The 23,188-nt window shown below is 39.7% G+C and overlaps 1 protein-coding gene across 1 annotated transcript in view; it reads right to left on the reverse strand.

The window, feature by feature from the left end:
• MAST4 (microtubule associated serine/threonine kinase family member 4) overlaps window positions 1-23,188 on the reverse strand; it is a 279,151-nt gene that overhangs the window by 148,317 nt on the left and 107,646 nt on the right. Inside the window, exon 4 of the mRNA XM_062513746.1 lies at window positions 15,862-15,936. Within this exon, the coding sequence (XP_062369730.1) occupies window positions 15,862-15,936 (75 nt within the window). The remainder of the gene's footprint in view (window positions 1-15,861; window positions 15,937-23,188) is intronic.

The following is a 23,188-nucleotide window of genomic DNA, read 5'->3' on the forward strand; positions in this document are numbered from 1 at the left end:
TAAGCAAGGCAATGACAGGTTACGCTTTTTATTTTATTGCTTCCAACTTTGCCAGCATTTGGTTCTTTTGAATCACAGAGCAGCAATGTCTGTGTTGAGACAGATCAAGCACAACAAGTGACAGGTGTTAGTGTCTCACACCAAATGTGCATCTTCTGCTCTAAGTTTGTTTTCCTGGCAAAACTGTCTTTTGTTTCTGTGACAACTTGAAGTGTTTCCTGGTTCCAGGAATAGTAAACCTTTGCCTCAAAAATGGTACTCTTTTAACATCAGCGTGGAATTTTACAAGTGTCTATTGACCCTAAAAATTGCAGATGAACATAGGATTAACCAATTTTCAAAAAGAAGCTGAAAATATGTTCAGATCTTTGTCAGTCAAGGTGTTTTCACTTGGATCTGATTTCTCCCAAAACAGGTGTAACTATAAAACTGTTCTGCCTTTCAGATGACCCAAGTGAGTTTGTGTTTGCAATACCTCCTTCTTACCAGTCTGAGTTCTAGTCTTGTCCAAGGTGAAATTCTATATCCCCTTTTCTCAAGAAAACTGTACCAATACCTTCTTCACTGGTAATGTAAGTCAAGATCACTATCTCTCCTTTTCCACACTTGATACCAAGGAACCAGGCATTATCAATGCCTTAACAGTAAAGTCTAATGTTCTGCCTTTCAGCTGAAGGCTTACAGATTCTTTTCACTCATTCAGACACAGCCACCAGTTTACCAGGGTTTTGCTTGCTTACTGCGAACTCTCTCCAATTAAATCACAGATTATCTCTTCACAAGCATTTCCATGAACAAAAACTTGCCACTTCTGCACTAGCAGACTCTGGAAGGTAGTTACCACTACTCAAGGAAGATTTCATTCACTGTTGCCCTGTGACAGCAGAACACTCCTTGAGACAAAACACAATGCTTCTAAATTACTAATTTTGCGCATTGTTAATTGTGCATTTCAAACTTTAAAGATGTTGTTCAGCATGATAACTTATTCCCTTCACATATCTGAACTACAAATCCCAAATTAGCAACACCACCACAGACTGCAATGGGAATACACTGTAGAACTCAAGAGGCACCTAAGCTCCAACTTGGCCAGAAAAAGCCACGTTTCATCTAATTCAATATTGCATGTTTGATGCAATTCATTTTTATCTCATTAGTTAACCTTCCCTGCTTTTGTTACAGGCACTCCTAACTGTATCCTTCAAAGAGCAAACACATCTTTGTGTTAGTTCTGTATTCTGAGATGTGATGTAAAAGGAATATTCAGGTGCTAGGCATTGTCAATTTAAATGCAGATTAACTAGATCAAAAAGAATGCCAAACTGGCTATATATAAAAACCATACAATAAAAAAGAAAGCAATCATTTTATCACATACAAGAGCAATTTAAATAATCTATTCTCCTACAGATGAACCAGATACAACATTAAGATTTACAATAGACTAGACTCAACTAAGTAAACAGCAGTTAAATGTGTTCTGCTTTGTTTAGTATTCTGGAAATTCTCATATCACATTACAAACACTGATCCCTATGGAAGATGAAACATTTCAGAAGGATTCCATGAATTAACAGCAAGGCTTTTCCCATGAAATACAGTATAATCTGAAGATTCTTCAATTGTGAGATTGATAATAAAATTCAGTAAGCAAAATAATTTTGTTTACCTTGTTAGACATGGTTTAAGAATACAGTAAATTTCCCAACTAATATTTCAAATAAATTAACAGAAAACAAAGAAAAATAATTACACCTTTTTATGCGTGTGTTGGTTTTACAGAAGACAAAGAACTATAAGTTTCTTCAGAGAAAGTAGAAAAAACCTAAAAAGAGAGTCAGCCACTTAAAAGTAGTTTTGAATAGTTAGTAAACAAATAAATAAATCAAAAGTGCTACATACATACTATTTATGGGAATAAAATGTTTAAGAAAAAGGTGTGAAAACTCTGAAACTCTGAATGAACAAAATCTCCACCTCTAACTATACAAAACCATGTCATCTAACTCAGTGTTAGAAAATCCATGCTTCATTCTGACCTGCTGTCTTACAGTTGATTTCACCCCTTGGCAAAGTACATCACCACATGACTAATGGAGAAAATGCATGGACTGCAAAGTGCTTGAAACACCAACACTCAACAGATTCCATCTGCCAAGTTCACATGAATATTCCCATCATTAGAGTTCTACAGTGTTATCATATATTAAGGGAAAAGGAGATGAAAAAGAAAAAAAAGTCACACAAGACATAAATGCCAGCTACTGGTTAAAGTGTTCACCTAAACAAATATAAGCAATTATACAGTTAACAAGAATAGGAAAACCCTAAATATACAGTTTAACTAAAGCCAGTGATTCCTCTTAAGTTCTTTTTGAATCTCTAGGTTCTTTCATCAAACAGAAAACAGTACTTTTATATGGGCATACCTACAAAGGATTTTGCCTACTATTTAAAAGCATAAGAAGAAAACATTACCACAGTGGCCACTGCACACAATGGCCAGCATCAACACTTCGTGACAACATAATTGCTCAAGACCATTATGCCCACAAGAATCTAGATGCCTTGACTTCCCCAGATGCAAATAATATTTTATATTAATTCAGAAGCTGCTGCTGACTTGTTGAAATCAGTAACCACAAGATAAAATGATTAAGCTTGCCTTCAGCATGAGAGGCCTGCCTGTACTCAGGCTTTGATTGCAACAGTTTTTATTAGTCATTCTGCACAGGACAGGAGGGGTTAAAAAAAGTCAATACATTTTTTCTTTCTTCCAGAACTGATTAGCACTAGCAAAATACAGGCCTTGCTCTACCTTAACATGTTCACAGTCACCAGCTGGAGGAGACTAAACCAGAAGGGAAAAGTTCACTGGAACTGAGTTTTAAGCTCAGCGGAATTGAGTCATGGAGTTTGGTCAAAGCACTACTGCGCCCACAGTGCACACTCTCAAACCTGCAGAGCTGAGCTCTGCAGCAGGTTTTCACACATAACGGAAATACTTGCAAAAAACCAGAAACTAATGGCACAAATAACTCACTTTTTCACCCAGAAAAATCACATGGAACAGCAACGACAAAACATTACATTTTCACTTTCAAAAGATATCTCTTTTGCAGAAAAAGGGTATTTTATATTTGCTCTATTTATGATACCAGATCTTCTGCCCCTTAAGCAATTTAAAGTCTCAATATTAGAGATTTTGCTTAATGTTGACATTTTAATCAGTTTTTTATAAATTCACATTAGATCAGTTCAGCTGATCCCGCATTACTTCTAGGAGAAATATACGCCACTGATGTGGAAGTCCTCAAACAAGGGTTACACTGGAAAAAGTGAGACGGTCTGGAGACCAACTAGGTAAATATTAATCCTATTTCTGAAAACAGCTTAGTCAAAATGCCGACTTCATTTTTTAACTTCAAAACTCCAGTCACACATTCCTCCTAACACTTGCTTTTCCAGCTTGTTCAATTTCAGCGGAAGGTTGGATTCCTACAGGGCTTTAAATGCCCTGAAAAATCTGAAGATCCCCTAAACTAGATTAATTTAACCATAGTTGTTGATGGGCCTTTTCTACGTGTCATGCCTTGTACTGCCTGTTTCCCATACTTACTTGCTGCTGAACTGTAGAAGGCTATTGTCACTATTCCTCTTCCCATATAGTAGACAAGAGGACACCACCAGAATGAACTGTTTCACAAATATTCAACTACTAGTCAACACACACTCCAAAACGAGAAGAATTGATTTCAACCTCTCCAAAGATAATACAACAAAAATCCTATGATCCATATTGATATAATATGGCTCTCTCTGCTGATGTTATCCAGGTTCTCCAATTAGCTGCAACCTCAATTTTGAGTATCCACCACAGGAAGACAAGAAAAAATTCAGTTTGGGATTTTCAGTGCTGTTTTAAAATATTCCTTTCCCTATCACAAAGGGAACATAACACAAACCTCATCAGTCTGCTGCTTATATTTTTATCTGACAGCATCAAAATGTGTGCAACAACAAACACATCTACTGTATCAATCTCATATCTAAAATCTCTGATGCAGAGAGGAAGCTGATGTGTAGCAGCAACTACCTTGAGGTACAACCCTAGCTTCCTAATACTGACAATTTCACTATAATAATCTTTGATAAAACAATGCAGATTATTAAACTAGTGCTGTACCACTGTAATAATTTCTGAACTCTTGACATAAACCACTGTTTCATGCTAGACACAGTTTTCATCTAAAAAACACAGTGGACAGACAATCCTTCTTACATAAAAAAGCAAACATGTAACTGTGATAAATCCTTTTCCACAATTTATATAATTACCTGGTCCCTCTGTATGTGGTAGTAATAAAGTCAGATATATTTTATAGTTTTTATTTGGACTACTAACACTCTAGATCAAATGAGATTAGGACCCAGATAGTCTTTTCGGTTTATTGCCATTTCATAGACAGTTTCATTCCCCTCCTTGTCCAATATGGCAATATTGTTTCTACAGCATTGTAACTACAGTAAATCACATCAGCAACTGCATTAAGTTTTGCAAACACTGCATTTCTTAAATTTCCTTTTACCTTTGACTTATAATCCTATTTACACCAGTTTAATAAGGCATAACAGGATCAGTGAAGATTACTCAAATTTGTATCTCTGTCTAATACATTTATCTGCAAGTTTCTGTCATGAAATATCTGCCAACTAATGGGAAAGCCTTTCCAAAGGCACAGATTTCTTGTGTGACAAGTCCAAAAGACCCTCACAAAATAAAAACATAAAAGAAAAATAGAAGATGCACCTTCAGATTTGTATCTATTCAACATGAAACAAAAGAAAGCGAACAATAGTTTTTTCTCTACACTTCCTAGATGGTTTTAAACCAGGAGACAAGCCAGTCCTAAAGGAAATCTGCAAGAAGGAATAATATAGAAAATTCCTCCCAGTTCATATACTCATTTATATGATTAAACTGGCAGGCTAATATATCAGCTTTCATCTTTTCTGCAGTCATGCCACCAAGATATTTCAATCAGGGAAAGCACCAGTGTATCTTCCACTCTAATTTCATTAGTGAAGATGACAGAATCACAGAATATTTAGGGTTAGATGGCCTCTGGAGATCAATCTCTGGTCCAATCTCCCTGTCAAGGCAGGGTCACCTAGAGCAGGTTACATACAGGAACATGTCTGGCTGAGTTTTTAATGTCTTCAGAGAGGGAGATTCCAGGACCTTCCTGGGCAGCCTGTTCCACAGTTCTGCTACCCCAACATAAAGAAGTCCTGCCTTCTGTTGAGGTGAAACTGATAGTGTCATTTCCCTTTGTCATGTCACTGGGCACCACTGGAAACAGTCTGGCATCATCCTCTTGGCACCCAGCTCTGAGATATTTATGTGCATTTATGAGATCCCCTCTCTTCTCTAGACTAAACAGGCCCAGCTGTCTCAGTCTGTCCTCATAAGAGAGATGCTCCAGACCCCTCATCATCTTTGTGACCCTCCACTGGACCCTCTCCAGGAGCTCCTTGTCTCTCTTGTCTTGAGGAGCCCAGAACTGGGCACAGCTCCCTTGACCTGCTGGCCACACTCTTCCCAGTGCAGCCCAGGATCCCACTGGGCCTCCTGGCCACAAGGACTCACTGCTGGCTCGTTGTCACCTTGAGATCCACCAAGACTCCCAGGTCCTTCTCCACAGAGCTGCTCTTCAGTGGGGCAGCCCCAGCCTGTGCTGGTACTTGGGGTTATTCCTCCCCAGCTGCAGGACCTCGTCCTTGCTCTTGTTGAAACTCATTAGGGTTCTGCCTGTCCAGCTCTCCAGCCTACCAAGGTCCAGCCAAAAGGCAGCAGAGCCTTCAGGTGTATCAGCCACTCCCCCAGTCTGTGTCATCAGCAAACCTGCTGAGGGTACCCTGGATCCCTTCATCCAGGCCAGTGATAAACAAGTTGAGTGAGACTGGACCCAGTATTGATTCCTGGGGAACAGCACTGACTACTGGATTCTACTGCCCTGATCCTGACCCTCTGAGCTCTCCCATTCAGCCAGTCCTTCATTTGGACATTCAGCCATTGTCCATTTATTTAAACCATGTTTCCTGTGCTTAGCTACAATAAGTAGGTAAAATAAGTACATGCATAGTGATGTACCTCAGTGCCCAGGAAGCTTATCAGATGACCTCGAATGTGATCACATGGCATATATAGAATATCCAAGGGATCAGGCTCAGCCAGCATGCATTTAGGAAAGGCAGTTCCTGCATGACCAACCTGATCTCCTCTTATAATCAGGCGACACATCCCAGGGGATGACAGAAAGTCTGTGGATGTAGTCTCATTCAGCAAACCCTTTAGAGCCTACTGTCTCCCGAAGTGTTCTGCTGGAGAGGCTGTCAGTCCGTGCCTTGGACAAGCGCACTCTTCATTGGGCTAAAAAGCTGGGTGGCTGGGCCCAGAGAGTGGTGATGGATTGTACTGGTATCTCAGGAGACATATAACGCTTCACTCTAAAGACGTAGAGGAAATGAGGAAAGGGTTGTGGAACAGGTCTTACGCCTGACACAGGCCTCACAGCCTCAAAGGAAAGGCTGTGAACAAAGGACCACCTGGGCTTTCATACCATGTGCAAGTCTGGGGACTTTCTGCTGATTTATCAGCTCCTGCTACTCTCTCTTGTTACCTGGCTGGTGCTACAGAGCCTTGTGCACTCTGTAGCGCATGGAATTGATGCCAGTTCACAGCCTCTTGGCCTCAGGCTCCCGTGAACTTGAGCTCAATCTGCAGCTACAAACCAAAACCACAAGGTAAAAGGCAATTTGGCATGGGGGACTGTGACCATCGACTCACAGATCAAGAAACCCACTGACTCAAAAGAAGAGCATGCAGACCAATCAGCATGAGAAGCAAGAGAACCATTCAACCAACAGAACATAGAATACTAATTAATATGAGAACTAGGTAACTTGTAGCCAATATGCTTCTGTTTCCCAAAGAGGATATATAGTGTAAAGTTTCAAGAATGAGTGTTAGCTTTGCAAGATTTACCACAGAGCACTCATCTAAGCACAAATATGAAAGAAACAAATACCTCGTCTCTGTGTGTGAGACTGGCCTACTGCACACCAATTGACAACAATTTTAGGGATAATGATGCTACAACCAATTGGCAGACAGTCACTAGTGAGGCTCCCGAAGGCTCAGTACTGGCCACAATGCATTTTAAATCTTTACCAATGATTTAGATGATGGGACCAAGTATACCCTCAGCCAGTTCATGAATAAGACTAAGTTACATGGGAGTGCTGCTCTGCTGGAGGGCAGGAAGGCTCTGCAGAGGGATCTGGACAGGCTGGATCATGGCTGAGACCAGTGGTGTGAGGTTCAACAAGGCCCAGTGCCGGGTCCTGCCCTTGGGTCACAACAACCCCAGGCAGTGCCACAGGCTGGGACAGAGTGGCTGGAAAGGACCTGGGGGTGCTGGTGACAGCAGCTGAAGAGGAGCCAGGCTGTGCCCAGGTGGCCAAGAAGGCCAATGGCATCCTGGGCTGGATCAGCAATAGTGTGGGCAGCAGGAGCAGGGCAGGGATTGTCCCCCTGTGCTGGGCACTGCTGAGGCTGCATCTTGAATCCTGTGCTGTCCTGAGCCCCTCAATTCAAGAAAGACATTGAGATACTGGAGTGTATCCAGGGAAGAGCAACAAAGCTGATGAAGGGTCTAGTAAGTGGGTCCTATGAGGAGCAGCTGAGTGAGCCAGGATTGTTTATCCTGGAGAAAAGGAGGCTCAGGAGTGATTTTATCGATTTCCACAACTGCCTGACAGATGGGTGTAGCCAAGTGGGATCACCCTCTTCTTCCAGGCAACAAGAGACAGTATGAGAGGAAATGGCCTCAAGCTACACCAGAGGAGGCCCAAGTTGGACATAAGGAAGAAATGGGTTGGTAAGTACTGGAATAGGCTGCCCAGGGAGGTGGTGGAATCATCCCCCATCCCCTCCCCCCATGCCCCAGAGGTGTTCAAGAAATAACAAGCTCTAGTTGGTCAGCAGGTGGTGATCAGTCAAAGATCTGTACTAACGACCTTAAAGATCATTTCTGAACTACATGATTCTGTGAATAAAATAGTTCCCTGTGGAAAATAAAATCTGTCTTTTTGAAGCCACAAACGTTATTTCAGTATTGCTAAAATACTTCCCAACACTGGTGTGACCCAACACTTCCCCCACCCTAGTTCTACACAGACATTTGAAAATCTAGCTCACAATTTGGTTTCCACTCCACAACACTTTTTTGTGTCCATATTCTGCATTCCACACCTAAACAAGGTTGTATGCTGACTAATTTAAGCATATTTTAAGACTGACTTTATATTTCTGTATCTTTTTTTTGCATACATGCTAGTATTTATTCTAACCAAGCTATTTATAGTACTATTTCTGCCACAGCTACTTCTATTTTTAACCAATTGGGAAGCATGCAACACTGAGATGGAGATCACACATCTGAAGTAACAGCTGAAAATATCTAATTATAACTTGGTGTTGCCTTGTATAGAACTAAAGTTTTAGGAAGGAGAAAATGAAAAATTCTTTTTCCCCAGTTTGGTGTTGAAGTTACAAAACCTATCTAATGCAATGCATATTACACTACTGACAGACTGACTTAGTCAGGAGAATAATTTTATAAGGAAGACAACCTTACCTTGCCAGGGAGGATCCATCCATAATATTTGACTGTAACATATCCTCTATTTCTATTTATACATCTGCCAGATTCTCTAACCTTTGGTAAACATACCTTTCTAGCAATCAGTTGGCCATCAAATCAACCTTCTGTCAGCTGTGGCCACAGAGCAGTGCTAGGGGAGTGCTTCATTCTCTTTTCTCCCCTCCCTGCTAGACAACTTCTTTTTTATCTGAGCAGAAGACATTACACTAATATCCTATTTTTACAATAAGACTCTGATTTGTGTTGATTTTATGGAAAAAAAGCAGTAGAATTTTAGGAGTGTAGGTTTAAAACATACTTAAGGTGGAGCCCAGAAAGACAGAAGATAGCAGCCAATCCATCTAGCTGTTTCTCAAATAGCCATATATAAATCATTGTGTTTAATGAGACCTCTCAGCTATTTAAGACCTTCAGTCTAGGTTAAACAGGTAGAGACATGGTTCTCAACAGCAAACTACTTCTTTACAATTATAAATCATGAGCCAGTAAGAAAGAGAAAAAACAGTTGTAGAAAAATTTTATCAGGTAAAAAAGTACAATAAATTACTGGTTTAAATTCAGATATTACTTTATAAGCGAGCAAGTATCAGATTTAAAAAAAAAATCTTCTACAGAAATTGTTCAGTATGAGTTGAGGGAAGACTACTTTGCTCTGTAATCAATACAGGGTACTCACACCAGAATGTGTAGAAAAGCAAACAAATGTTCTGTGCTGAAATGTCTTCTATCTTCACAATCAGTTTGGAGTTTATTTAATTCATTATTCTACAGTGTTTTTTTCCAAGGTAACAAAATTCTGAATAACCTTCGTAATTATTAGACAGATGTTCCTTATTTTCACCTGAAGACTAATCTGAATACAGCTTTATTTATGCATTGAAACCCAAAAAAAGTTTGAAAACTGAATGCTTTCCTTCGTAACTCTTTCTGAACTCCATGCTCCCATATCAAATTGGTTTTTATTCAGCTGCTAAGTTTCACAGCTTTATAAACCCATGTTTTATTTTGTCATTCAGATCATTACTACTAGAGCACTTTCTTTAACTTTGTCTACCTGTGTGTCCACATTTGTTACTCACTAAGAAGCTGCAGCAAACAAATTAACCAGCAACCCTTTATATTAAGCTTCTGTATCGAGGTACTACCAGCTAATGTAAATAAATTAATGCATCGCAACACATCCAAAGCTGTTTAGGGAGTATATCTATATTGCTTCCATGTATATCTGAGAACCAACCCTGGTGTGCAGGTCAAGCAGACAAGTCAGAATCCCCAGTGTCTCAGCACCTTTTATACTCCACATTTTTTAATGGTGTGGCTACATCAGTGGAAAAGGACAGCGTTACAGGTGTCATTTATCTGCACTTCTCTAAGGCCTTCAGCACCATCTCATACAACATCCATCTCCCCAAATTGGAGACAGATGGATTTAATGGGTGCAGTGGGCGGACTGTTATGTGGATAAAGAATTGGTTGGGACACTTACATGCAGAGGGCGGGCAGTGATCAATGGCTCAGAATCCCAATGGACAGTCGCAAGTAATGTCCCTCAGGGGTCCTTAAGCATTATTTAATATCATCCTCAATGACAACAAATAAAGGAATCAAGTGAACCCTCAGCAAATTTGCAGATCACCCAAAGCTAAGTGGTGAAGTAGGCACACCTAAAGAACAGGAAGCCATCAAGATGGACCTGGACAGGCTGGACAAGTGGGACCATGGGAATCTCATGAGTTTTAACAGCACCAACTCTAGGTCCTACACATAAGCTGGGGCAACTCCCAGTATGAAGCTTAAGGATGAAAGCAGCCCTGCCCAGAAGGACTTGGGGGTGCTGGTGGGTGAGAGGCTGGACATGACCCAGCCATGGGCACTCCCAGCCCAGAGAGCCAAAGGTGTGCTGGGCTGCATCCAGAGCAGTGTGGGCAGCAGGGCAGGGAGGGGATTCTGCCCCTCTGCTCTGCACTGGTGAGACCCCACCTGGAATATTGTGCTCTGTCTGAGATCCTCAGCACAGTAAAGATACTGACATGTTGAAATGGGTCCAGAGGAAACCATCAAAATTATGAGAAAGATGAGCACATCTTCCATGAAAAAAAGGCTGAGAGAATTGGTATTGGTCAGCCTCAAGAACAGAAGATTTCAGGGTGACCTAACTGCAGACACCCAGTACCTGAAGGGAGTCTAAGAAAGCTAGAGACAGTTTTTTACAAGGGCAGGTAATGAGAGAACAAAGGGTAATGGCCTCAAACTGAAAGAGGGCAGGTTTAGAGTGGATATTGGAAAAACGTTTTTCCTGTGAGGTTGGTGAGGCACTGGAACAGGTTGAGAACTCGTACATGTCCCATCCCAGGACACATTCATGGCCAAGCTGAATGGAACCCTGGTCTAGCAGAAGATGTGCTTGCCTATCGCATGACAATTGGAACTAGTGATCTTAAGGTCCTTTCTAATCCAAACCACTCCATGATTGTATAATTGTTTGAAGTTTAGATTTCCCTGATATGAATCAGATCAAACATGAGCTCATAGCTGGCCAAGGTCACAGCACTGTATCTGAACAACTCTATTCTCTTTTGACAGGACAGACCACAATCCTCTCCACTCAGGAAACATTAGTCTCACCAAGTCAATACAGCATGTCCCTTGCTCCTTTGGGTCACTCAAATCACTGACACAGAAATGGGTGAGGGTCCAGGACAAGGAGACACAAATGAATCATTGCAGTCAGCTGACCAGAGATGAAAAGATCTTCTGGGCAATTTGTACCTCAGTGTCCTCTGACTCACTCAGCACTGCTGCTGTTTAATGAGACACACTGCCTTGCTTCCAAGTATCCGAAATACAATCATTCTCCCATAACCATGAGGTTAGGAGGCAGATGCAGGAAACTCAGGACATGCAGCATTAAATGCCAGAACAAAGATCATCAGAATGCAGGCACAAAACCAGTATGCCTTTACAAGTTTGTGATGGTCTTGCCCCAAGCTCAAATAGCATCCCTGATACAGGCAACAGTCCCTGCAAGCTGTGCAGACAGAGCTTCCATTACATCCTGCCACCTGGGCAAACAGCTGTTGCACAGGAAGGGAAAAGGAATAAAAGGGATCCCACCAGTTTTTACAGTATCAAGATACAAAGTATCTTTACTTTCAAAGTAACAAGTTTGTTTGGTTTGGATTTTTGTTTGGTTTTTGTAGAAGGGTGTGTGCAGTGCATGTAGAGTGTGTGTTTGTGTGTGTGCATGTGTGTAGTATGATTTTTTCTTTGAACTAGGAAGAGCTGAATTAACAGGCTTAAAGGAAAGCATGTGAAATTTGTTGATTGCAATTTATGGCAATTTGCCATCTTTGGTCTAAAAGCAGGCAAAATAGTCCTTGTTTTAGCATAAGAAGACCATGAGGCTTCTGTGCACCTGTACCACCAGGAACAACTGGCAGCTCCTCCTGAGGCAATAAATGAGTGTGACAAAACAAGCAGCTGGAGAAGTTCTGCCAGACTTGCCTTTCTACAGCTTCCTACTCTGGAATTACCTGCATAACTGACTCTGAACCATATTCCTAGTCCTGATCAGGAGAGCATCCTTGCTCCCCCATAGCCCAAGAATGAATGACCTATGATACACAGGCCCAAGTGGCAGAGGAGATTGTCAGAAGCCTTGCAGCAGGTGTGTCTGCAGAGAGACAAGGAGTGTGCAGCTCAAGTCATTGGTAGGTCTGGAAGATAGGCTGCACTGCTGCTGTCTTTTGAAATGACTGGAGTTCAACTTTCCCAGCCAAGTTACAACTTCATGAGAGAAAGCTGTGGGCTTTCTTGATCAGCTGCTTTACAAATGGATTCCTTCAAGCAGACTGCTTGCCGGTCAGGTTGTCACAGCAACCACTGGCAAGGGCGATGATGCCACATAAGAGGAAAGATAGATTCTGACGACACTCCTACTGACTTGCAGCAGTCTGCAGGTGACTGACAGAAAACAATAGTTCTTCAAGTGCAAGCAGGAAGACAAAGGAAAGACATAGTTTATCTCTCAGAAGCTCTGTATGAACAGTACTTCCCTACTTTACTTTCACAGAGATATGAATAGTAAATACTGAGAATTTCACACTGCCTGAAGCATGTCCTTGGAACACAGATGAGCCTTTGAAGAACACAGTGTTTTCCCCCTTTTGTTAAACAGTGTGAATCTGTTCAGGGTTTCTCCTTCAACCAGCACACCGTCAACTGCAGTACCTGCTTCAGGACAGATCCATCTTCCTTTTCTTGAGTAGTCCCAACTGAGTAGTAGCCCAGTACAGCCCCAAAAGTTCTGAAAAAAGGTGTTGAAAACCTTTTCTGAAAACCTTCTCACATTTCTCATGTCCACTTCCAGGACATGTCCCATGTAGAGCAGCAAACTATGCCACTTTGTCCTACAACCACCAGCTACTCCAAAACTTTCTGATGAGCTGCCAAGGCCAAATCCAGATTCCACATTCCATCAGCTGAGCCAACCTGAGTGGGGTCTGACCACAGGTTAACATGACATCTCCCAGACTTGAATGAAACTCAGAGAAGTATTAGACAGAAGTTGTGTCACAAGACATTTAGATTGAGTATTAGGATCAACTTCACCACTGAAAGGGTGGTCAGGCAGTGAAACAAGGTCCCCAGGGAAGTGGCAGAATCACCATCGCTGGAAATGTTCAAAAGATGTGTAGATATGGCACTTGGGGACCTGGTTTAATGGTGAATATGGTGCTGGGTTAACAACTGGACTTGATGACTTTTGAGGCCTTTTCCAACTTTGGCAATTCTATGATTGCATGAGCCCAAAGCAGATCATCCAAGCCCCTGCATATGACCCATGCACAAAAGAAGGGAGAAGGCATGCAGGAAGGAGGAGGAAACAAACAGAAATTAATACCTCAAATTACCTCAGCCAAACCAGGGATGTACAGGTCTTTCAGCTGTTGATTTCAAGAACACAGCAAGGGTGGTGGGTGAGTGAGAAGAAAAAGCACATACACTTAGGACATAAACCATGGCATCAATTCTTCACTGAGAGATGTGTACCAGAGAACAGGAAGAGATGGCACGGCTGTCAGCACAGATGGGTACAGGTGCTTGTTAGTTTTACAGGCTCATCCTGTCTAGGTATTGCCCACTCAGTGAAATGTTACCAATGAACAGGACTCAGAGGACCACAGTTCCAGATTTTCACCAGACTCTTGCTGGACAGCAAGGGAGACTAGGTGTCTGTGGATGACAGAGAACTATGAACTTGCAATTTTTTTATTCTTTCCACTGGCACTGAAGAAGTGCTTCTTATTTACCTTCTCTCTTCTCCTCCCTCTCCTCCCATCCCTCCTCTTTCCTCTTCTCCTTTTTCTCTCCAGACACATTTTAATCAAAACAAAACACTAAACCAGAGCAATGTTCCTCCTATGTGCTGAGAAGTCTTTCCTAAGCAGATGGTCATGCTGAAACTGCTGGCAGTCATTGTAGGGGGAGAGGTGGAGCTGATGTGGTCTGTGGTAACAGCACCTCTCTGGATGCTGGGCTGGTGTCCAGCAGAGCTGAGCTGCTGACTTGCTTCCACTGCATCAGGATGTTCTCCCAGCAACAAAGAAACTAAAGGACAGTGGCTTAGGACTCTAGAAACACCAAATCAAGACCCTTTCTGGTCCTTCTGTCCCAAACAACACAGAAGAGCAAATACTAAGGTTACTTTGTAGCTACCACACAGAGGTTTTGACAGCACACCTACCTTCGACAAGGTATATATCCAGACACACAGTAGGGCACTGGGGCATGGTGAAAAAATGCAGGAAAACTAGGTAAGAGGAGAGAGCAAAACCCAGCACATTTCTGTCCACAGATCTGCTCTTCAGTAGACATTTTTCCTTTACACACTGAGGCTCTACATATCACAGAAATTACTTGGAGCGATTCTAGTAAACAGTAATGCATCCAGAAAGTGGGCTGTCAAGAGAACAGATTGCTATATGCGTGTGTGTGTGTATATATATATATATATATATATATATATATATACACACACACACACATATATAACTTGTGTGTGTGTGTTTGGGTTTGACTTACTTTTGCTTCTTTAAACCCCCAAAATGACATTTCCCCAGAACCCCAAAAGGACATTCTAGTATTGATAATGTTGCTACATGCTGAAAGAAATGGTAAACGTCAACATTACTAGTATCTAATGAATTAACATGCAGAAACACAAAAAAAAATTAGTCTAACAGTACTTGGAATCCTAATTAGAATGCAAGACAAAACATAAAAACAGGGCTTTTCTTTCTTAACAAGGACTGCTATCTCAGAGCTACTACTACTGATAGTTCAACATATATCAAAAGTTGTATGTAAATACTGCAATCAATTCTGCAACTCAGACAATAAAGCTGATGTATCACTCTCAAATAAAGCAAAAAATAGGATTTCCAGGCAGTGGTGGTAATGGATACACAGTTTCATATTCGCTGGAATCTCACAAAAAAGTACCACAAAACAAATACAAACAATGATGCTCTAAAATATGCACTAGAGTATATTTTATTAGAAGTTCCAAAGTAACACCACCTTCACTGAACCTATTACGTTTTACATCTCTAAAAAGGTGGAAAAGCCTGATGAACTAGCAAGTACTGCTACTGTATCTGCTCATTTCATCTTTTGATGCCAGTCTATTTTTTAACTCTGAAACTTTGTATTGCTTTGTAGTGATGGATAATAGTGTTTGATTATTTTCCATATCCTTGCCAATTTTTTTATTCAATGAAAGCCTTTTGTTTAAGAATGAGACAAATTAACTGCACATAGATTTACAAAAATACATCACACAAACTGATAAAAGCAAAATGGAACTTTTCATACAGTTTCTATTACACTTTACAGATACAAACAAAATCTCCCCTCAACTTTTTAAAGTTAAAAATATAACTACTGCACTTGATTAGGAATCAATTCGGAGCTCAAGTTCACCTTTAGAGATAATGATTGTATCACTTGCAGATGAGTAAAAATAACTAAATCCCCCACCAAAGCACACAGAGCTTCCCTCTAGCAACACATCCTCTGCTGACACAACATTCCATTTTAGAAATGGTCCTTCAATAAAGGCACTCACTTTTGTAGCTGATGATTCCACTAGTCTCTGACGGTGGCGTGCTGAGCTGAAATGACTCTTCTGAGACGTCCCTTCCTGACAGTGAATGAAGAAAGGGGAGGAAGAACAGAGGAAAGAGGTGCAATGGATTGTGGAGGGGATGGAATGGAGGATGTTGGAGAAGGGAGAGGGAGAGTATTTAACTGAACTGCATTTTCACTAACTTTGAAAAAAGCTTTATTACATCAATTAAATAATACCACTGTACAAATATCAGAAAGAAAATTAACCATTTGCTTTAAAAAGCAGCCTCTTGAGGCTTTTATATATGTATTATTTGCACACATTTAATGATGCTGTCTCCTATAAATCCACATATACACACATATACACATGCCTACTTCACTTCTAGATACACACATTAAACTTAAACATTCATGACATTCACAAGTATAAACATTATATTACATTTTCTGTATCAACTTACAGAGTTAAACACAAAAACCCCAATCCACTAGTGATCCACCCAACTTATGCTTCAACACAAACATCAAAATCTCCTCTAGCAAAATAAGATTTTTTTAGATTCATATTCTCCACCCAGACCTGCAATAATCACCTTAAATTCTAGAGACTTCTACCTAAGAGAGATTAATGTCCTTGCCTGAGAAAACTGAGAAATACCAGGCTCACACAGGTAAAAGGTGAGTATTTTCTCTTAGAAAGCAAAACCTGAAAAAGCATTCAGCTGAGAAAAAAAATCTGAAACCTGACAGTCCTCATTACACGTGCAATACAACAAGAGATTTTTCCAGGATATGAGATACTGGTTCTAAATCCTCTACCCGCTTAATATCCAAGAGACAGAAGAGCTACATTTAATTTCTTCCCCAATATATTTTAAATACTCTGTCTCAATCTCTCCAGTAACTTTCCAATTTGGAAAACCCCTCATTGCTGTAAGTATGAACCCTACAGTCTGCTATTTCAGGTATGTGTCTGAAGGGGAGAAGATACAGGTTAAGAGCCTGTCTAATCCCAGGAATCGGAGGATGAAAGCTTATAAGACTAATTTTTTCTTTCTTCTTTTTTTTTCTTTTTTCTTTCAAAGCCAATATACAATTCTCCTAAGAGTCTTCTCTGTAAAAAAAAAGTCACAATATTTTAAAAAGACAGCTCCTATTTTGAAAATATATTCACAGGGTTCTTTAAACGAAAATACAGTGCTGTTCAACTCTGCAAACATTTTCGAAGATCTCAAGACTTTTCTTTCAAAAAAGCATTTTCAGAAAAGTAATTTTTACCCCTCCTTAACAGAAAGGCTGCTGTTTCTGGCATGACACCACACAGAGAGAACCAGCCCTATAACTCAAAGAGATCTGGTGGAAATAGTCAAAGATGACAGCCACCATGGGAGGATTACATTGTAATTCACCAAATGCAAAACAGCAGTAATGCAAACTAGCTCTAATTAGTAGAACCAGCATTACAGAAAAAGTAGTTATCCAACACTTGGCTAAACATTTGGTTATAACTGCAGAAGACTGTTCTGCTGATGGTAATATATTTTGGTAACATTCCATTAAATTACTGGTGTAACAGAATAAAATTAGCACTAAGAACTAGGGCTGGATGACCTTAACACTTCTTAACAATTTATTTTAAAATTTCTCAACGCCCTTGCCACTATAATCTAACATCAAATTTTATATAATTAACAGCAGATGCTTGAAAAGGACCACTTTCTGTCACAGTTTAGAAACAAGGGCAGGGTCAGCATAATCTGGACATTAGCTAGGAGAAGTGCTGATTCAGAGGCCCTACCTTCTCCCATATTAAGATTATTAACCTAACATGGGATCCTTTACTTAACTGAGAAACACGGAATTCTTCTTCTCTTATTGGCATTTTTCTTTCTTTCCTGTCTCTCCTTGAGAATGCTTTTCAGAAGCAGTTGAGAGCTGGTACAAATACAGTTAAGACATGGAAAAACCCCAATATAGCACCAATACCATTTCAGTAGCAAAAATGTATACCTAAATCGATGTGACTGCTCCTATGAAAAATGAACATCAGAGTTTAGACTATTAAGTGTTTATGTGGGCTGTGCTTTCAATGATGCCAGTCAGTATAACATTCTGAATCAGAATATATTAACAGATCACTTTTTAGCTCAAAACTATCAAGATAGACTTCATGCAGTACCATCCCATGTAGGGATGGTAAGTTTATCATCAGGACATGTGAAGGTTCAACAAAGATCAACAAGAGATTTAAAAAGCTGCAAAGAAGCTAGTTCTTTCATTATGGGAAAGTTCAATACAGAGCATTTCAAGCCATTAGAGACATTACACTGTAGGCATACAGGTTTTGCACCATAATGTCATGTTTCTGAGTACTGCATTTCAGCTGATAAAAACAGAAATCTTCAGCCAATGTCAGTAAAACTACAGTCAGGAAACTAGCTTCTTGCAAAGGTCTACATGATTCATGTCAACAAGGACAGCTAAAGGAAAAAACTGAAGAATCCTAAATAATTCTGTGATAAGGTATTTTAGTTACATGGCACGCAGAAAATTGGTGTGGAAGCGAGACTTATTTCATTTAATAGGTGAGTAATCCAAGAAATAATCCTGTGGGAAACACACATCTTGGGGAAAGAAAATACAAATAAAAAAAAAAAACATATAAAACAAAAAAGACACACCCCACAAAAAGAAAAAAAAAAAAAATAACACCACCAAACAAACAAACAGAAAAAAAACCAGCATCACAGAATGGGGCAACAAGTATTACAAGTATTACATAGTTTATTTCCAAAGTCACAGAAGCTTGAAAACAGCTGCAAGGAGAAAATATGCTTTTGGCTGCAGAGGCTGGTAGGCTTTAATACTGATACCAAAAGCAGTTTCCATTAAGAGCAGCTACTATCTATTCACTGCATGGCTGCTCTCATGAAAACAGCAGTATCAAGAGACAAGCAAGAATAGCAAGTGACACAAGCATGTGGTTTTATCTGAAGAGATTTCTACCTCCAGACTGAAGTGGCCACAGACCTCTGTTTTCCCTCTCCATTTTTATTAGCTGCCAGACCAAGATCTGAAACAAGTGGCAAAAATTCCAGAGGAGTTGAATCCACCAACACACACCACAGCTGGTCCCTAACAGATCTGGAAGTATTTAGCGCTGAAGTAAAAATAATTCACAGACACAATTCCATCCACATCAAGCTGGGCAAATCCTTATGCTGACAAGACTATTTCAATGTTTTTACTAGTAAGAGTCATACTAAAGAATACCTCCTCACACACCCTCAAACCATGATAGTTCTAAATATGCTTCCTCCTTCAAGACTAGCCCTGGGCTATCTCAACATACATCTGTGCCCAAGACTCAAGTCCCTGTCACATCCTTAAGTGTCCTACAGTTCAGCCTGATCATCCCAGCATTTGAGTTTAGCAAAAGCTACACCAAAGCTTATGGCCAAGACCTGCTCTCATAGCAAAGACTATAAATTTTTGTTAACTTTCCTTTACATGGCAATCTACCTCCTGTTGTATAGTGTCTCACACTTGACACAGCTATTCTATTCAACTACCAAACCACTACACTGTATATTTTTAAATGCTCTGAAGGTTCCTTTTTTCTCTCTTTCTACTTCAAAGTAAAATAAAGTTAACATGCTACTCTTATCATTCATCTATCTAGGAGGGCTATGTAAATATAGCTGTGAGCAAAAATACAAGGAATGACAAAGCAAATAAGAAAATCAGAAACAAAAATGATGTATTAGAATGTGATGCATTTAGTCTGATTTTTCTCTTTCTTTCATTCTTGCCTCAGAGGGGTCGAGGTATCACCAACACAGAATGCCATTCAACTTCTTTTAGCTCAATAGTTTTAGGACATAGCAAAGGAAGCAGTACATGTTGTGGGAAGCTCCACAATCAAGTAATTACAAATTACTAAAACCTTCAACAGCATCACTGCAATACTAATTCACCATGTTACCTGATTATTTATTAATTATATTACACCATTCAGAAAGTCAGCATGCTACATCAGCATTAGCATTTCTTCCTATGCACAGCTTCCTAGCACTGGTTAACTGCTGAACAAACCTGTGAATAACACACCATGGTCATTTCTATCAGATATTTGCTTGGTAAAAGCTACTGATGATTAGACAGGGTCCATCCAGATAATACAATCATTTAATACTTAATCTTTGAACTGTATTAGTAGACAAAATTTTGGCATCTCTGCTTCATTCTATTACATTCTATGTGTTATAAGGTTATGTCTTATCTGTTATAAGGTCACCAGTAGCTTTGCAGTCTTGTACAAAAAAAATTCTCTATGTTTCAACTTACCAAACAGATAATGAAATGCTAATCCTCCTTCAGCAAAAATATGACACTAGGAAAGAGGAAAAAACAACATATCTAGGGAGACTCAAAAGGTAAATTAATTTCAAATTTTCAGTGTTATGGGTGCAGATTGGTGAATCAGCTTTTCATAATTAAGAAGAAGGGGAAAAGAGTAGTCTTTACATGCACTGGGGGCCCTCTCATGAAGATTAATTCAACTGATTGAAATAATTTGATACTTCATAAGACACAGAGGTAGCAGGGATGTGTGACAGAGAGGGAGGCTGTACACATTCTGGTTCCACAGAAATTCACAAAACTAGACAGCAAAACATACTCTGCTTACATGCCACGATACCAAAAATTCATCAACACTTAAAGGATATACAGTGTGAAAAAAATTAATTCCTCAAGGTGACATGCAGAAAATACAACAGATTCATGATGAAACTATGAGAATCCATTTAGCCAGAAACAGACCAGCAGATATTCAGAAGCTTGGAACTCACCCTTCTAATAATATAGTATGTCTCCAAGCCCTTGTGCCTGGTACAAGAGGTAACAAACAACACAGTATAATCCTGCATCGTAGTCTCCATGACTTCAAAGGATGCTGAATTCACATTACTCATTTTTGTAAAACAGACCAGCAGACAGTAGGCAATTCAGCATGCCAAGTGTGGGGGCAGGACCAAGTTATAAATTGTAACACACAGTCCTTCCCTCTCAGCTTTAGATTCAAGCAAGTGTGAAAGGTTTGGGGATTTACTGAGGGGGGGGGGGGGAGAGGGTGCATTGGTTTGTCTTGGTCTTTAACTTGTAAGATGTCCATTTCTTGATGATGTTCACTGCCCCAAAATTCAAATTTCTGTGTAAGACTTAACAAGTCTCTGAGCCAAGCTTTATAGGCTGATCAAGAAAACCTTTCTGCTTCAGAGGTATCTCAAAGCAGAGAAAAAGCACAGTTAAGTAAGAAGGATTTCTACAGCTACAGAATTTTTAAAAAGGCTATAAATTGTCATATATTTGACAAACAATGTCACATTATTGCATATCTGACAATTCTTACAGCCAAGGCAAGATACTACGTCAATAAAAAGCAACACACATGTGCAGCTTCAATTTTGAATAGTAAGAAACCAATCCCTTAAAGCTATCTCCCAAACAGAACACTAAACAAAGGCCAGCACAGCATGCTGCATCAATGAAGCTGTTAGTAACAAAGTACAAGTAGACGAAAAACTCATCTCAGGTAACTTCCTATATCCCATTCTCGCAGCACAGCCACAGATATTAAATTTTTGAGTAACAAAAATGTGTAAGTAACATCTTTGCTGAAATTGCTTGGCAGTCTAACACACCAGTGTGCCAGACACTCTCCCATTAGCACTCCTAGTTATGGCACTACCCTCTTCTCCTTAACCACATCCAGTTGGTTCTACATAGACAATCATTACAGCATTTGAACAAAGAACACTGAGGTATTTTGAAGGAGAAAAGGGAAAGAACTTTGTTTTTTTTACAGGATCCTCATTGACTACTGCATTTTCTCAGTGGTACTACAGAGAATGCACATGAAAAATGGGTGTTTTAAATAAGATATTTTTTCTAGACTAGCTCCTTTGCAGAAACTCATCCATTTAAAAGTGACTGAATCTTCTCCATGTATCTCCTGAGAGCCTGAAGAACACGAAAACGCACTTCAGGAACCTATAAGCCACACCAGCATTACTGGATTCAGCATCAGAAGAGGTTAGTATTGATTGTCAGATAGACTCCACATCAGAAAGAAATTACATTGAAATAATTTAAGGTGTCTTTAAGGTGAAACAGGCAATCAAAAAGCATGCACTACTACATTTTGCAGCAGTGCTAAAAAACTAACTGGAAGGTTCCATTCTTGCTGTTAAAATAAAGGAAGGGGCATAAGATGCTACAGAAACCTTCAAAAGACATCAGCCCTAAGCATACACAAATAAATACACAGGAGTAGAAATGGAGAAAACAAAATGCATGCATTAAAAAGGTGGTTGTTCTCTCGTCATTCTATTTTAAAAACCCTGAACACCATAAAAAATAAGACAACAGAATCAGTTCCCAAGTCTTGTCACAAGTGCCCAAAAATATTCAAGTCCTGGGCTGTAATCTCAATCAGATAAGACTTGCACTTTGCTGTGATCATAAGGAGAATGTAAGAAAGAATGCCAGAAGACAAAAAGGAGAAAAACAAAGTTGACGTTACTGCTAAGGCAAATTGCATGCAACATAAAACAAATTCCAAAGACTCATGAAAAAAAAAATCAGTGCTGAAATACAAGGAGCAAAGCAATGCACAGTCCTAAGAGATGGACAAAAAAGACAACTACTATTTGAGAAATTAAATTTAAACAACTTAACAGTCAGTCAAGATGCTGCTCCAGTTTAGCAGGCACCAGTCTTTTCAGAAGATCAGGGTCAAATACAATGAGGTCTTTGCAGCTACCTCATACAAATACATTTGTTAAGGATTAAATATCTTATCACAACCACAAAACAAAGCAGGTAAATGCAGTAACAGCTGTTACTCAAGTTATAAATGTGATACTCTCTACCTCAGAACTGCTCTGCTGCCAACCAACCCAAAAACTTTGTAGATTTTGGCCACCCTGTCCTAAAAACAATTTTGAACCTTTGTTTCTGGACAGGAGCAAATACTCATGACAAAAGTAACAAATATGAAAATGCCATTTATGTTTGAAAGTTAAAGCCTTCTATTTATCGTCAGTTTAATACCATACTTGACCACTATTTTGATTACACCAAATAAACTGTGATACTCTTTATAATGTTAAAATGGAAACACACTACTTTGTCTTCAAGAACTGAAAGACAACAGTACATGAATACAGAATCAGAGGAACACGAAATGTAGTTCTCACCCTTGTCATAACCATTTGCTCTAATTTTTCATTTATATTATTCCTTCCTTTACTGCACTT

Source organism: Cinclus cinclus, chromosome Z (assembly GCF_963662255.1).
Source record: "Cinclus cinclus chromosome Z, bCinCin1.1, whole genome shotgun sequence".
In the NCBI taxonomy this organism is placed as follows: domain Eukaryota; kingdom Metazoa; phylum Chordata; class Aves; order Passeriformes; family Cinclidae; genus Cinclus; species Cinclus cinclus.